The following is a 15,805-nucleotide window of genomic DNA, read 5'->3' as shown; positions in this document are numbered from 1 at the left end:
AACCAAATACCAAAGTATGTATATATGCAGAATTAAAAGACACATATTTTGGTAATGAAGTGGAAACTCAATTAAAAGAAAAATCACTCTAGGGTAGCCAAACCCAAGATATCTACTATCAGAAAACAAAGCTAATAACAAAGCAGTAACACTTACATACACCCGATGCAGTGGTCGTACCTTGCACTCTAACGTATACCTATACACGAACGCTTCCCAACTAGGTCTCCTACTTGAAGGGGTCTGCAATGGAATCCTTTAACTTAGGGCTCCTCCCTAAGTTAAACTTCATTGGTTGATAACACAACACACATAAAATAAACTCTAAGAGAGTTAGCACATAACATTGTTTCTACTTAAACACCCTCTCTTAGCACACTGGAGTTTATATAATACTCATTTATCCTTATAAATAAACACCCCTTAAGCCTCTTTAAATAGGCTTCAGAAAACCTAATTCTACTATAATTCAAAATTCCACTGGCGGCGTCCGGACGAACTGCTGATGCGTCCAGACTGAAAGCAGCAACCGACTTCTTTAATGAGAATTTGGAGAAGTGCGTCCGGACTGAGCAACACAGCGTCTGGACGGTTGCTTTGGGAAGTCCCACCGTCTGCACCTATCGCATTTGCGTTTGATCTCTTTGCTGACGGGAGCTCACTGACTTTAGCGTCCGCTGTTCCATTTGGACGGCTTCTAGACCCTGAGCTACTGACTTCATCGCCTGGTGTAGCGTTCGGACTGTCTAGCTAGTGACACTAAGTCTTTTGGCTTGAGCGTCCGAAATCTGGTACTGGGCATCTGGACAATTACTAGGGAGAACCAACTTTGAACAGCTAAACGTCTTCAGAATCTTCTAAGTCAGATATCAATCGATTTCTTTCTTGTTGAGCCCTTTCCATATAGAAATTAAAACTTCTGCAAATATTCTTGGAGTATTCTGAAAATACAGTGTCTTTGATATAGAAATTTCATAAACGGAAATTTCTTATTTTGGAAGCTTTGTTGTCAGCACAAAATGAGCTAATAAAAATAAACCAACAAACTCCCCATTTGGCCATTTTGTGACAAAATGACTTATACCAAAATTAAAATTACTCCCATTTTTTGTCTCAGCAGGACAAAGGGTAAAACAGAGGAGTAAAAGCCAAACAAAATAAACCACAAAGGGTTAAACAGTTTGAACAAAATAACTAATTGTTCAAAAATAAAAGCCCTAGTCTGAAAGAGATTATTGAAATACATGATAAAAATAAATAAGTGACGCAACACTTAATCCAAGTCTTCATCTGCATCATCATCACTCTCCAAGTGTTCCAGACATCGCTCCACTTTTGCATCCAGAGCGTGAACTCGAGCATCAACAGACGAAATACATCCCTGTAAGTGCTGAAAGCCAGTGATCATCTGAGCAGACAGCAGAGAATACATCTCCTCAAAACTGGATGGAGGAGGAGTAGACTGTGAGGAGGAAATTGCTGAGGGATGAGGCTGAGGCGGTGGAGCATGTGGAGGGGACTTAGCATCAATAGGATCCTCATACCGTGAGAGCTGTGCATCAGACTTCATAATAGTTTGCGAGCCAAGAGAATCTTGGATCATGAGGAATTGCTCTATAGGAGGAATGTATGGCACATATCTCTGACAAATCCTCGTCACTAAGCATCTGAAAGGCAGTCCACATGTATGATCATCAAACATATCAATCAAAACGTGCAAAAGAAATTTGCACATATAGAACCATACATTTTAAATAAGAGCATACACCAGTCTAGCTCTTTTAAGGACAAGCCCACTACGGCGTCCCAAGGACCAGAGATTGTGTAACACAATTTTGCAAGGAACCGATACGAAGAGATAAATGTCACAATCTTTATCTGCTAGAGTGCATCTTCCTGAGCTTGTCGTGGATCAAAGAACTTAACAAGTTCGTCCATAGAGGGAGGCTCCACTGAGTCTGGATATGGAACCCTTGGAAGAGTCGACTCGACTGGCACACCAATCACTGAGCTGATGAGTTATGCAGTCACCTGAACGGGTACTCCTATATATATGTGTGTGTGCGTGTGTGTATGGAGGGCGGGGGGGGGGGGGGGGGGAATCAACAAAAGGATTTTCTAAAATGGTGACATGTGGCATTCTATTTAATTGATAAGTGTACCTCCTTTTTCATAAACTATTGTTTGTACTACCCTAGAAGAGGTAACAAACTTTCTTCTTCTCTCTACATATTGTGTGTTTGAGCTGTTGTTATACGTGAAATAACATAGTTTCAGAGTGCCTTTGACAATTTTTACATGAATTATGTGATCCCCTCCAATACAAAATTACAGGTTAGTTTTAAAATTTGCACCTATGGATGTATGGAGTGTTGTTATTAAATCTACTTAAGAGCAACGACACTCAAGAAAAGAATAGAGTACTGAAGTAAAGATTTTTTAGTTTTATTTTTATTTTTTAAAAAATATATCTTTTATTTTTGTGAAGTACTTTGTTTTTTTGTTTTTTGTTTTTGTTTTGTTTTGTTTTGTTTTTTTTTTTTTTTGTGGTTATATAGAGGTTGAATTTAACGTTAATTCAGTCTAGGGTTTCTATTTAATCCAAAATTATGTTGCATTAACATATCTTTATGTTTTTATGTATACATTTTTTGTGACTATAAATTCATTTTTTTCCTTTAATGTTTCTTTATCGAAAAAGTTTCTTTAAATGAAACATCAATTTGAATTTGGGTTTTGGTTGAGATCTAAATTTATCTTTGTTTTATTTATAAAATATTTGTTTGAGCAGTTATTTATTTAAATGTTTTGTCTTTGTTTTTATTTTATTTTTAAAATTTTCATTTGTTTTATTTGTCAAATTTTTAGGCATTTTTTTGTAAGTACAAGCAAAAGAAGGAAAAAATTTATTGAATTATTATGCAACAAAGGAAGATAAATGCTTTCGAAACACTAAAAGAGATGTTGAGTGCAATATTTTATTTTGTTTTGAATTCATAAAAAAAATATCGTGTTTATTTTGCTTTGCATTTTTTTAATGTTTGAAATTATATTGGTTTTATTTCCAACTAACAAAAATAATTCAACGTGGCAGTCAACCCACGTATGTAAAACCAATAACTTTTATATTTTGAAACAGCTAGAGCGCAATTCTAGTATTCTACCAGCTTGATGTGATCTCTTACAACATTTTCGATCCACGCACCAGGACATGATTCACCTTAGTAAACTACATCGACACTCCAATATTGTGAATTTTCATAGTTAAATGAAAGTTATCAACAATAAGAAAGTTTTATTCCCCACTTAAAATAGATGATTAAGACTACACCTATGTAAATAATGATTTTAACATGTTTTATGCGATTCTTTTTACCAATTGGTATGATTTACTAGGATTTTAATGCATTAAATGTTGAGTAAATTTTTTTGATTTAGTTTGTTTTAAAAAAAAGCTCTTTTAATTTTGCTATGTATTTTTTTTTTTTTTGAAATTTCAAAATTATGTGGTTTTTATTTATATTGGAAGATGAATCAATAGGAGGAGAGCCTATAATCGAAAGAATTTACAATATACGTTTGCTTATTTTCATTCTTATTTTTATTCTTAAATTTTTATTTTGTTTCTTAAATTAAATGTAGCATTCTAATAGAATGATTTTAAACTTTTTTTTAAATTATTTTATACATTATCTATTACTTTTTAAACATAAACGCATAACGAGTCTTAATTAGTAAAAACCAGCCGCATGACGCGGGTTATATTCTTGTGTTACTTAAAAGAAAAAAAAAAAAAAAAAAAAAAAAAAAAAACTAATATAACATACGGAGAGTCGGTTCAAGGGCCGAGATTGTCTGAATTAAATCCTGTGGGAACTAGGAAACCATATATATATATATACTTTCAAACTTATTCCTTCAAGAAGACGAAACCTTGAAGGAGTTCCGAGTCTCTTTGATAACCTTATTTTCTCTCCCAAAAGAACTAACTCCAAAACGCGCGCTTACAATCGCTAGGGTTTTCGGGTTCAGTGGAAGAAGGAAAGAGCTCTGCACTCTCCCGAAACTGTAAGTTTTCCCCCCAAATTCTCTCTTCAATTCTTCTGTTTTCAGCGCTCTTCTGTACTGGCATGATTTTAACCTGTCGGCTCACCCTCCGATTCAACCAATCAGGTCCTTTGGCGCTCTCTCTCTCTCTCTCTCTCTCTCTCTCTCTCTCTTCTAGGGTTTCTGATTTCAGAGTCTTCCTCTGATCGTAGAGCTTGGGGATGGCGACCGCTTCAGGTACTTGGATCTTTTCGCTCCCCCGCTATTTCTGGTTCTCTCATATGAACCTAATTTTATTGTACTCTATTTTATACTTCAATCTTGAAATTTTTTGGATCAATTGGAGCATCTGTTTCTATAATTTCTTATAATTGATTGTAACAAATCATTTTGTTGCGTTTCTGGGTTGGAATTTGGTCGTTTTGCTGGTTTGTACGAAATTTCGCATTTTTCAGGGTTCCTTGTGGGGGGTTCAGATTTTAATTATTATTTTTTTTAAAAAAAAAAAAAAATCTAAAATTTAGAGAAAGGTTTGCATTATTTGAAATTTAGGTTAAAAAAAGAATAACAAACAAATGATTTGAACGAGGGAGCATCAAGACTGGAGGATAAGGTCATGGGTTCAATACTATAGGGGTCCATGTGTTGTATTTATCAATGAGAAAACCGTGAAGCACGTGAAAACTACAAGTCTGCAAGACATGTTACTTGTGCTGATAGTGGCTTATTTGCTTATGTTATTTATTTCGGCAATTTTTATATCGTGTTACTGTTATAGCTGTTGAGTAAGATGTACAGCGTGGATATTAATTGTTATAAAATTGGATTTCTTCTTTCTACTCATGATAAATGATGTTGTTGGTTTTAACACTAATTTATCAAATTCCTGGTACTTAGTCCAATTCGCGATTTTGTGAAGTGCTGTCTTTCATCTTTCATGAAGTTAACATTTTGGGACTCTTTGTAGAAAGGTGCTTAATATGTATATTTTTGGGTGTCGGCGCATAGCTTGGGTAGTATGCCGTACGCTGATTTTTTACTTTCTTGTTCGTTTCAGTCCTCTTTTTAGGGGCTCCTATGTGTACTTCATGTGTACTAGGATTGCGCCCCTCTGCGCTTTTTAATGAATTTTTACTTATCAAAAAAAAAAAAAAAACATTTTAAATCATCCAATATATATTTTGTTTATATATGGTGCTGCTTGCAGTTGCATTTAAGTCTAGGGAGGACCATCGGAAGCAAATTGAATTGGAAGAAGCGCGTAAAGCTGGGCTTGCACCTGCTGAGGTTGACGAGGATGGAAAAGAGATCAACCCTCATATTCCCCAGTATATGTCATCTGCACCTTGGTATCTCAATGCTGAAAGGCCTGTAAGTATATTTCTTCTCTTGTTCTTGGTCGTTTAGACCGGCATGTAGAGCTTCTTAAAATTGAAATGTTCTTTATTTTTGCATCTTTCAGAGTTTAAAACATCAAAGGAAGTGGAAATCAGATCCGAATTACACAAAATCATGGTATGACAGAGGTGCAAAGATTTACCAAGCTGACAAGTACAGGAAGGGTGCATGTGAAAAGTGAGTGATCTCTCTCCCTCCCCCCACCTGAGTGTCAGTGTTCCTCCTACTCTATCTAGCTATCAAATGGCTAAAAAACCTAGTCTAGTAATTGTACTTAGGGGCGCCTTGCACTTTTTTTTTTTTTTTTTTTTTAATTTTTTTATAAAACTTTCGATTACTTTTCTTAAAAGAAAAAAAAAAAAAGCCTAGTCCAGTAATTCATTCAAAAGTCCATTGGTGGTAATGCCAAAAACTTGGGTTGTTGGCTTGTGTACAGCCTTCTCTTCTTACCAACCAAAAAGAAGCCTATGTTATTAGTTCTTGTCTTTATTGCATGTGTATCATAATAATTGATAAATGCTTTTTAACAGTTGTGGAGCTATGACACACGATTCAAATTCATGCATGGATAGACCCCGGAAAGTGGGAGCAAAATGGACGAACAAACACATTGCCCCTGATGAAAAAATAGAGACATTTGAGCTTGACTATGATGGTAAACGGGACCGGTGGAATGGCTATGATGCATCCACCTATGCCTATGTCATTGAGAGATATGAAGCAAGAGATGGAGCTCGAAGGAAATTCCTCAAAGTCCAACAACTTAAGAAACTTGAGGAGAACAATAACCAAAATGATGAGGCTGGGGTAAGTGATGACGATAAAGAAGAAGATGGTCTAACGGTAGATGAATCCAAGGTTGATGAAAGCAAACAAATGGACTTTGCAAAGGTTGAAAAGCGTGTACGTACAACAGGTGGTGGAAGCACTGGAACTGTGAGGTGAGAGATCCCCTCTACTTCCACCTGTTTACTATCACTCCAATTAAAGAAGAGAAGTGAATGTTTTCCTTTTGGAATATAGAAAGTTCCATGGTTGTGTTTGCTTGGTCTCATATACAACTATGTGGAAAAATATTCCCACTTTGTGTGTTGGATGTTATAAATAGTCATTACTGAAGTATACATTTTGCAGGAACTTGCGTATTCGGGAGGACACAGCAAAATATCTTTTAAATCTTGATGTCAGCTCTGCACATTATGATCCCAAAACCCGGTCCATGCGTGAAGATCCTTTGCCAGATGCAGATCCTAATGAGAAGTTCTATGGGGTAAGTGCCCTTGAAGATTAGATATTATATTATGTTAAATTATCACATATTTCAAAAACTTAAGCTAGCTAATAGGAATGAGTGTATTTAATTATTCAATTACTATTCTAACTTATTATGATTTGCTTAAGGTGCAGCTGCAAGGTTATATTATATATTGATCTCACTTTGGTTTTTTTGAATTTTTATATTATAGGGAGATAATCACCATAGAGATAGTGGTGAAGCTTTGGAATTTAAGCAACTTGACATCCATGCTTGTAAAGCATTTGACAAGGGACAAGACATTCACATGCAAGCTACTCCATCCCAAGCCGAGTTGCTTTATAAGAATTATAAGGTCATCAAGGAGAAATTGAAATTCCAAACGAAGGACACCATCTTGGAGAAGTATGGCAATGCAGCTGGTGACGAAGAACTTCCAATGGAGCACCTTCTTGGATCTCCGCGCTTAAGCCCATATTTTAACGGCCTACTTCAGGCAAATTAGCAAAATGTGAAATGAGTTTTGTTGGACATGCAGCGGAGGAGAGAGATTCAAATGTTTGGTTTAGTCCAACAAAACCCGTCCTTTAAACAGTTGGGCCTTTAGCTAGGCCCATTGGACCTTACGATATTCTCGGTATTACTTTGGAGTTAGACTATTTGATGTAATACATTCTTTAGAGTTTTGCATTCTTTTATGCATTTTTTTTTTTTAATTTTTTTTTTGGAGGTGGTCTTACATAGCATTCTTAGTGAACTCTTGAAAGTTTAGTCAAATTTTGGCTAAAAAATATATTTTTGTTATTTTAACAATCTATTTTTTAAAAGCACCAAATATTAAAACTCTCTAAATATTATTACTTTAAATAAATATTTTTTTATTTTTTTTTATTTTTTTTTATTGATTTTAAAGCAACCAAAATTGAACATCAAACATCAACCATGACTCAATTGTACTCGAAAGAACGTATACTGTGCATTGAAAAAAATCAAGTTAAATAATTGCGGTCAAATTAATGAAAGCCCAGGGATTTTATTGTAATTACGTTGAAGTATGTCAATGAGCACATTATGAGCTCATATTCAATTGATGTGGCTAATGGTTGTCATCAGTACGTCCAATTTCGAAAACTTTTGTTGAGAAATGTTGACACCAGCTCTCATCTAATATTATTTTATATTATTATTCTTTTTTTTTTTTTTTTTTGGAGCAAAGTAGCCAATCTGCATAGATGTAAACAAATTGATCACATACACGAGATCTAGGGAGAGGAAAGCTCCCTAAGTACAGCATGCATAATAAAATTGGGAAAATCTTCAAGCCAAACAGAGTCAATCTCCTTGGTAAATGTATCTTTTGCTAATTGATGAGCAATATTTTTAGCCTCTATTCCCACATGAAATATAGATACTTCTCGTAATCCTTGCATCTCCGTGATTATACCTTCTACAAAATGACCAACAGCATCATTGTTGGTGGTTCTTGATTTCACATCATCTACGACTTGTTTTGCATCCCCTTCCAATATAATCTCATAAAATCTTGCCTCTTTACAAAACACCACTGCCTCATAGGCTATCGTAGCCTCTGCCAACTTTGGCACACTACAACCTTCTTTGTAAGGGACTTTACTCCAAGGACATTTCTAGTATTATCTCTCGTCACAATACCAATACCAATACACTTCTTTGTAATATTTATTGAAGCATCCCAACTGAATTTTATAAATACACTGGGAGGGGGGCACCAACCTATTCGAGGTCTTGACAAGGTCGGCAGAATTTCCACATAAGGTTGATCTTCCCCCTTTTTATTACATCTTTGATACTCCCCTAAAAGAGCCATAGCCTCTGAATAGATGATCCGCAGGTAAGTAAACAAAGATTCAAAAATAAATTTATTTCACCTCAACCATATTCGCCTTGCAAGAACAGCCATTAAGTTTAGATCTTAGCCCTCAAACGATCCATACAAAAATCCCTGAACTGTTGTACCGTTTCACCATTAAAAGCACGTTTTTGAAAAATCATAGTTCCACCTCCCCACACATCTTGGGCCGTTGGGCAAGACGACGTGTACCACCGTTTCCTCCTCTCTGCAACAACAAGGGCACAGACTATATTTCACCATCTTCCTCTTTAACAGGTTGCACTTTGTTGGAAGAAGATCATTACAAACACGTCACATGAACATTTTAACAGAATTTGGAACCTCCAAATTCCAGATAACCTTCCAAATTCTGTTCTCTTGAGAAACTCTAGATGCACTTCCTCTTCCTCGAGTATTACTGTCCATACCCATATGGTAAGCACTCCTCACCGAGAAAACACCATCTGTGGTACCCTGCCATACAAGTTTATCCAGAGGAAGAGAAGAACACAAAGGAATAGAAGCAATTACCTTAGCCTCATCTGGCATGAAAATGGAATTGATGAGCTCTATATTCCATGTGTGAGCCTCCTAATCAATAAGAACTGATACAAGAGAATCTGCAGAGATCACCCTAGGAGGGGATTGTACCGAATATGTAATAGGTGTTGGTAAGCACTTGTCCTGCCAAATTTTAATATTACTCCCATCTCCAATTCTCCATACCAATCCTTCATTAAGCAAGTCCTTAGAAGATAACAAGCTTCTCCACACAAAAGAGGGACTATTTCCCATCTCAGCCACCAAAAAAGAATTGTGTGGGAAATATTTGGCCTTTAGCACCTGAGAAACTAGGGAGTTTTGGTCCTTTACAATTCACCATCCCTGTTTAGCAAGCCATGCCTTATTGAACATAATCAAATCACGAAAACCTAGACCCCTCAAAGCTTTTGATCTTCACATCTTCTCACAACTCATCCAGTGCACTCTTGACTCATTTGCTACGTGCCCCCACCAAAAGCTCTGTATCATCCCCTCAAGCTCCCTACATAAAGTGATACGAAGAAGAAAAACGTTCATACTATATGTAGGGATTGCATACACCACCGCCTTAAGTAGGATTTCTTTCCTCGCTTGTGAAAGGAACTTAATCTTCCAATTATGAGTCGTTGCTGCACCCGATCTTTAATACTATTAAACGACTGAATTTTAGCTTTCCCAATAAATGAAGGCAGACCAAGATATTTATCAATCCGTTGAACCTCAGAAAAGCCTGAAATCTAAGAATCTCTTGTCTTTTGGCGTTACAAGTATTACGGCTAAAGAGGATCGAAGTCTTTTGGAGATTTAGTTTTTGCCCCGAACCAGCTTCATAGACTTTTAGTATACTCATTATATGTCTCCATTCAACCAAATTAGCTTTGCAAAAGAGCAAGCTATCATCTGCAAATAACAAGTGACTAAGTCAAGGGCCACGAGGCGAAGTAGGAACTCCTGTAATGACTCTTGCATCCACTGCCTGGGCTATCAAAGAGCTTAGAGCTTTAGTACAGATCAGCAAGAGATAGGGGGAGATTGGGTCATCTTGTCAAATCCCTCTCGTAGGTAAGATATTTCCCACCGGTTGGCCATTGACCACCACTGAATTAGAAACCGATCGGACACATGTCATCACTAGATGAATCCATCGAGCATCAAAGCTAAGTTTATACATCATAGCTTCCAAAAAAGCCCACTCCACCAGGTTGTAAGGCTTACTCATATCCAGCTCCATCCCCATAAACCCAACCTTACTCCACATACGGGTCTGCATGGAATGCATAATCTCATATGCCACAATAATGTTATAAGAAATCAGTCGCCCAGGAATAAAAGCACTCTGAGACGGGGAAATGATTTATGGTAAAATCTCTTTTAGTCTTTTGGCCAAAACTTTAGAGATTGGTTTATATACGACATTACATAAACTAATTGGTCTAAAATTTGTGACACTACAAGGAGAATCAGTTTTTGGAATCAAAGTAATATTAGTGGCATTAATCTTAGGGTCTAAAACACCAATTTGAAAGAAATAAAGAATGTCATTGCAAACCTCCAGATGAATGGTGGCCCAGTTTTGTTGAAAAAAACCAGCCGTGAAGCCATCAAAACCCGGTGCTTTTAGGGCTGCCATCTGGTTTAGAGCAATACAAATATCCCCCATTGTAAATTCTGCTATTGTCCTAGAAGTAGCTAAGATATATATATAGTTAACTAAAAACCACATTTAACATGAATAAAAAAGCATAACACAATTTTCACACTCCTCTTACTTGCTTTAGCTCCCTCTCTTCAAACCACTTTAATTTACTCCAACATCTCATATTACCCAATAAACATATATTGGTCTGTAATTATGCTTTGAACATTTTGCATTCCACAAAGTTAATCCACTTATTTTTTATTGAAACTTGGATGTGCACAATAGTTTCAAGTTTCAATTATAAATGGGAAATGTGGTAGAATATCGTGACTTGAGTAAAATCATGATCAATAGAGCCACTTTTGATTCTACAATATTTTGTTTATTGATAACTCCAGATTGTTTCATTTCCATGTAAAGATCATTTCCTTCACGACTTATTCTTGGAAAGAAATACAAAAGATGTTGATCGAATTAAAATTTCATGATTACTGCATGAGACAAATGGAGTACTAGTGAGCATGCAATTTCATTACACTTAGAAGACAAAAGGGTCCGATCGAGCAATTGATTCAATGACGGATCCCCAAAATCATTTAATTAATTAGTAGATCGATCAGCCAATACCATGTAGATTTGATTAGAAGATTAGAATCAAAATACCAAATATTATAGCCTGAAACAAGCTTCACTCATTTGCATGACTATGTCACAGGAATTTGATGAGGAACACGTGTCACGTTTAGGGAAGAATCATGCATGAAGCACAAATGCACATAATAGTCAAATTAATCCTCAAAAAATTACTTCAAGCGAACTCAGATTCATCAGAAATGAATGGTCTCCGAGTTTATTAATTAATTACACATTAATTAAATTGGAAATCATGGTATTCAAAGAAAGTAAACTCACAACACAGCAAAACAGAAGCCAAGCCAACACTTACTTCACTGTGAAGTTTGTAGAACTAACGATCATGTCGTGCCACCGCCGATGACATGGGAGCGTAGGAGTACATGCCTGAAACGGCGGTAGTATACATGAAAATGAAACGGGAAAATTGGATTGCCGACACCAAAACTGGAAGAAGTCCATCAACAAGACAAAGGATTCATGATATACATATATGCTCTTCCTTAGAATTACACTCGTCAATATCGAAAGTGCTTCCATTAAACTATCCATTTTTACTTGTCTTTCCACCTTTTTCGGCATTGAAATATGAACCCTTATCAATAGGCAATGCCTTAATTAAAGAAATATATATGTAAATGGTAAGTTACTAAACTATTGTAACGCCCTGCCTTTTACAAAAAGACGTAAGTGAATATTTTGAATTTTCACATGACATTATGGTATCATCATAGTTAAGATTTGGCAGTGAAATATTTTTTTTTCTTAATAACTTGGGAATATAACATATCAAAGCTGATTGAATTACCTCAATATATAAATAATATAATTTAGCGTTTTAACATAATAAATACACACAAAGCATTTAACATTTGTGCCATAGACGACACTGTTATAAAATATAATCCTTATTGTAATAAATATTACAGCACCAAAGAAACATTTAAAAATGAGTCTGACACATAAATAAAGGATAGACTAAGTAGGGTAGTCCATCACACTCAAGAGGCGGTAGATAACCTCATCCACACTCATCAGGATTAGCACAACAATCTTGGTAATCCTAGTGTTCCTCATCCTCAGTCCCTGCATAATCATTCATAATACCACAATTCCATATACCCATAAGTAGGGGTGTGCATGGGGCGGGCCGAGGCGGTTTTTCGCCTTTTTTGGCCTTGCCCTGCACCTATGCGGGTCGGAAATTTCCAACCCGCAAACCGCACTTAATAAAGACAACCCGTGCGGGGCGGGGATTGCGGGGATTACGGGGTGGGGCGAGTATTTTAAGTGGCATTTACGTAATTTTGATTTTATGTCGTAAAAAATAAAAATTCGAAAAAATATTGGTTTTTTTAATAAAAAAATTAAATTCATATTATTTTTTAACAGAATCTTATGAATGCAAAGTCATATTTTTAGGGAATCCACTCTGTTTCATTAAAGAAATGGGTAATTACCTTTTCCCCCCATGAACTACCGGCCAATGTCATTTTGCCCCCACGAACTACCACTTCGACCAAAAGAGAGCATCAAACTACCATTTTTATACACTTTGCCCCCTTCCGTCAGGAATTCCGTTAATTTTGGATGGAATATGCCATTTTTTACCTTTAATTTTGACTTAAAGACCAAAATACCCTCTACAGTAATTAATAAAAAATATTAAAATTAATATATTTAAAAAAAAAAAAAAAAAAACCAAAAACCTGAAAGGAAAAGGGGTGGCGGCAGCCACCCCTGAGGTGGCCGGGTGGCCTGCGAGCCACCCCCAGAGGTGGCTCCGGCCACCTCTGGGGTGGCTCGCGGCCCACCCCGGCCTAAGGGGTGGCCGCATGGCCTCCCCAGAACCTGGGGGGGCCGCGCGGCCACCCTAGGTCATTTCTAGGTGGCTGCGCGGCCACCCAGCTTTCGGGGTGGGCCGCGAGCCACCCCAGAGGTGGCCGGAGCCACCTCTGGGGTGGCTCGCGGCCCACCCCGGCCTAAGGGGTGGCCGCACGGCCTCTCCAGAACCTAGGGGGGCCGCGCGGCCACCCAGCTTCCGGGGTGGCCGCGAGCCACCCGGCCACCTGCCGCCACCCCTTTTCCTTCAATCTTTTTTTTTTTTTTTTTTTTAAATGAGGGTATTAAAGTCATTTTTGAAATTGAGTTAGGGCATTTACGTCTTTCCATGAATTAGACTGACAGAAGGGGGCAAAGTGTGTAAAAATGGTAGTTTGATGCTCTCTTTTGGTCGAAGTGGTAGTTCATGGGGGCAAAATGACACAGGCCGGTAGTTCATGGGGGGAAAATGTAATTACCCCTTAAAGAAAAAAATTATAATTTCAAAGCTCTTTAAATTTAGTCCTTCAACATGTTGACACATATCTTTCAATCGTTCCTATTTCTATACAAGAACATTTTCCATGGAATTAGCCTTGTAAACTAAACTAAAAGCCCTATTAATTATAAGATAAAATTCTAAGAAACATGATTTCTTTTTCTTTTCTTTTCTTTTTCTCATCTGTGCAGGGCGGGGCGGGGATCCGCATTTTTTAAAAGGCTAAACCAGCAACCCGCCCGGCCCCGCCCCGCACAAATTTCTCAAATTAAGACCCTAACCCGCAAAAAAATCCGAAAACCCGGTCCTCTGCGGGGCGGGGCAGGGATTGTGAGTTTTGCACACCCCTACCCATAAGTGAGTCAACTGTTTTCAATAATAGTATGATTTCTGATTTATTATAAATAAAGAAGACAATGCAATGACATAATAAAATGATAGTCTTATATGCACGGTCTTATTTATTTAAATAACCATTTTCTTTTTGCATTTATCATATGGAGACATAACTCCAGCATATAAAATCTAGGAGACGTAACTCCACTCAATGGGTACTAGGAGACTGGAGACGTAACTCTTATCTTACATGTTATAGGAGACGTAACTCCCATTTTAGCGAGTTCTAAGGAGACGTACTCTTCTAATAATTTATTATCTTTTTGGCACAGGCAGACATCACTCCCTGGTCTGTTGGCAGACGTCACTCACAACTTTGTTATTTATTAATATCTTTGGCTTAGACAGACGTCACTCCCTAGTCCGTTGGCTAACGTCACTCCCAACTCTTTTATAACTAAATTCATTAATTAAAATAACAAAATATACAAATTCCACATGCGCAAACAATTAAATAAAACAGAAATCATAACATTATGGAAATTCAGCATCACCCTCAGTAAGTAATAAATACTTACTGTTTTCTCTTGCAAAGGGTATCTTCACAAGTGATTACTGCAATACAAATTTATTCATGCGATAATAAATTAGCACATATTGCTAAGAATATTATTTATTATCTTTGTTATTTTCTTGGCTTCTAAATAATTTATTATAGGTCCTACCGTTGTACAAAATAAACAGACAATATTCCCACATAAAATATCTTTAAGCTAAAATTAGCATTACCACCGGCATTTAGAATTTTAAAGACTTATATAATCTTTGTACAATTGAATAAAATAATGGTATTAATATTCAAAAAGCAAATGTATTTTGTACAAAATAGACCTAGCAGCTTCTTTAATGTAAATAATAGATTTTACATTTTTAATGATAATTAGACAGCACAACAACTTAAATAATTCTCGTACAAGAGTAAGGCCATTATCATATCTAATGTCTAATAGCATGTTAAAACAATTGGGCGGCCTAACAACGCTTTGAAAATATTTTCATTTTATTTTGAGTTGACTGATTATATATATAGATACATACATGTACCATTTTGTTTTTCCTCTCTTTAGAAGAGAGTATTTTTAACCAAAGCAATTAAAACATGTTAAAGGAGATATCACTACAGTTCTCGAAGACTCAGAATTGGTGTCCAAAAGAAAAAGAAAAGCTTTTATATTTTGTCTCTTTTTAAAGGCAAAACCGAAACATCTAGAGGCAAAACCGAGAGAAGGCTAAAAAGGTATCATCTGAAACTTTTTTTTTTTCTTCAGCAAAGAACCCATAACACAAAAGAAAACACAATCAAAAGAAAGGAAGGGACCGTGTGTAATGCCCCTAGACCGTTAGGGTTAGGTTCGTCCATTTACTTACTCAGATACGCAAAGAATCATAAGGTCTGCCAAAGAATTTAACTAACATGCAGAAATATTAAATGTGAACGAAAAATGATTCTTATTCAAAACCTTAATAAATGCGAAAACTTTTATTCTTAAATAGTATCTATGTCTGACAACATAAATAAAAATAAACCAATGTAAAATGTAATTTTGTGCTAGAGCACTTATTGAAGTGAATGTCATGCAGTACACCTAATGCTAGCCTAAATTCCCATTCCGGCCACCTAAGTTCCGTTGCTCATAACCTGAAAACAAAAATAAAGTAAGGGTGAGCGAGGAATGCTCAGTAAGGTAATCCACAACCATAAAA

The 15,805-nt window shown here is 36.5% G+C and overlaps 1 protein-coding gene across 1 annotated transcript; it reads left to right on the top strand.

Moving 5' to 3' along the window:
* The first annotated feature begins 3,910 nt into the window (after nucleotides 1-3,910).
* Nucleotides 3,911-7,416, top strand: LOC133872523 (pre-mRNA-splicing factor SLU7-A-like). Its single transcript, XM_062310050.1, has 7 exons — nucleotides 3,911-4,068; nucleotides 4,174-4,284; nucleotides 5,255-5,418; nucleotides 5,510-5,622; nucleotides 5,976-6,386; nucleotides 6,580-6,715; nucleotides 6,912-7,416. The coding sequence occupies exons 2-7, from the start codon at nucleotides 4,269-4,271 to the stop codon at nucleotides 7,203-7,205; spliced, it is 1,134 nt and encodes a 377-aa protein (XP_062166034.1). The 5' UTR covers nucleotides 3,911-4,068; nucleotides 4,174-4,268; the 3' UTR covers nucleotides 7,206-7,416.
* Nucleotides 7,417-15,805: the final 8,389 nt, after the last annotated feature.

This window comes from Alnus glutinosa, chromosome 7, assembly GCF_958979055.1.
Source record: "Alnus glutinosa chromosome 7, dhAlnGlut1.1, whole genome shotgun sequence".
NCBI lineage: Eukaryota > Viridiplantae > Streptophyta > Magnoliopsida > Fagales > Betulaceae > Alnus > Alnus glutinosa.
The sequence above is the reverse complement of the archived record's forward strand: the minus strand, read 5'-3'. Positions and strand labels throughout refer to the sequence as shown.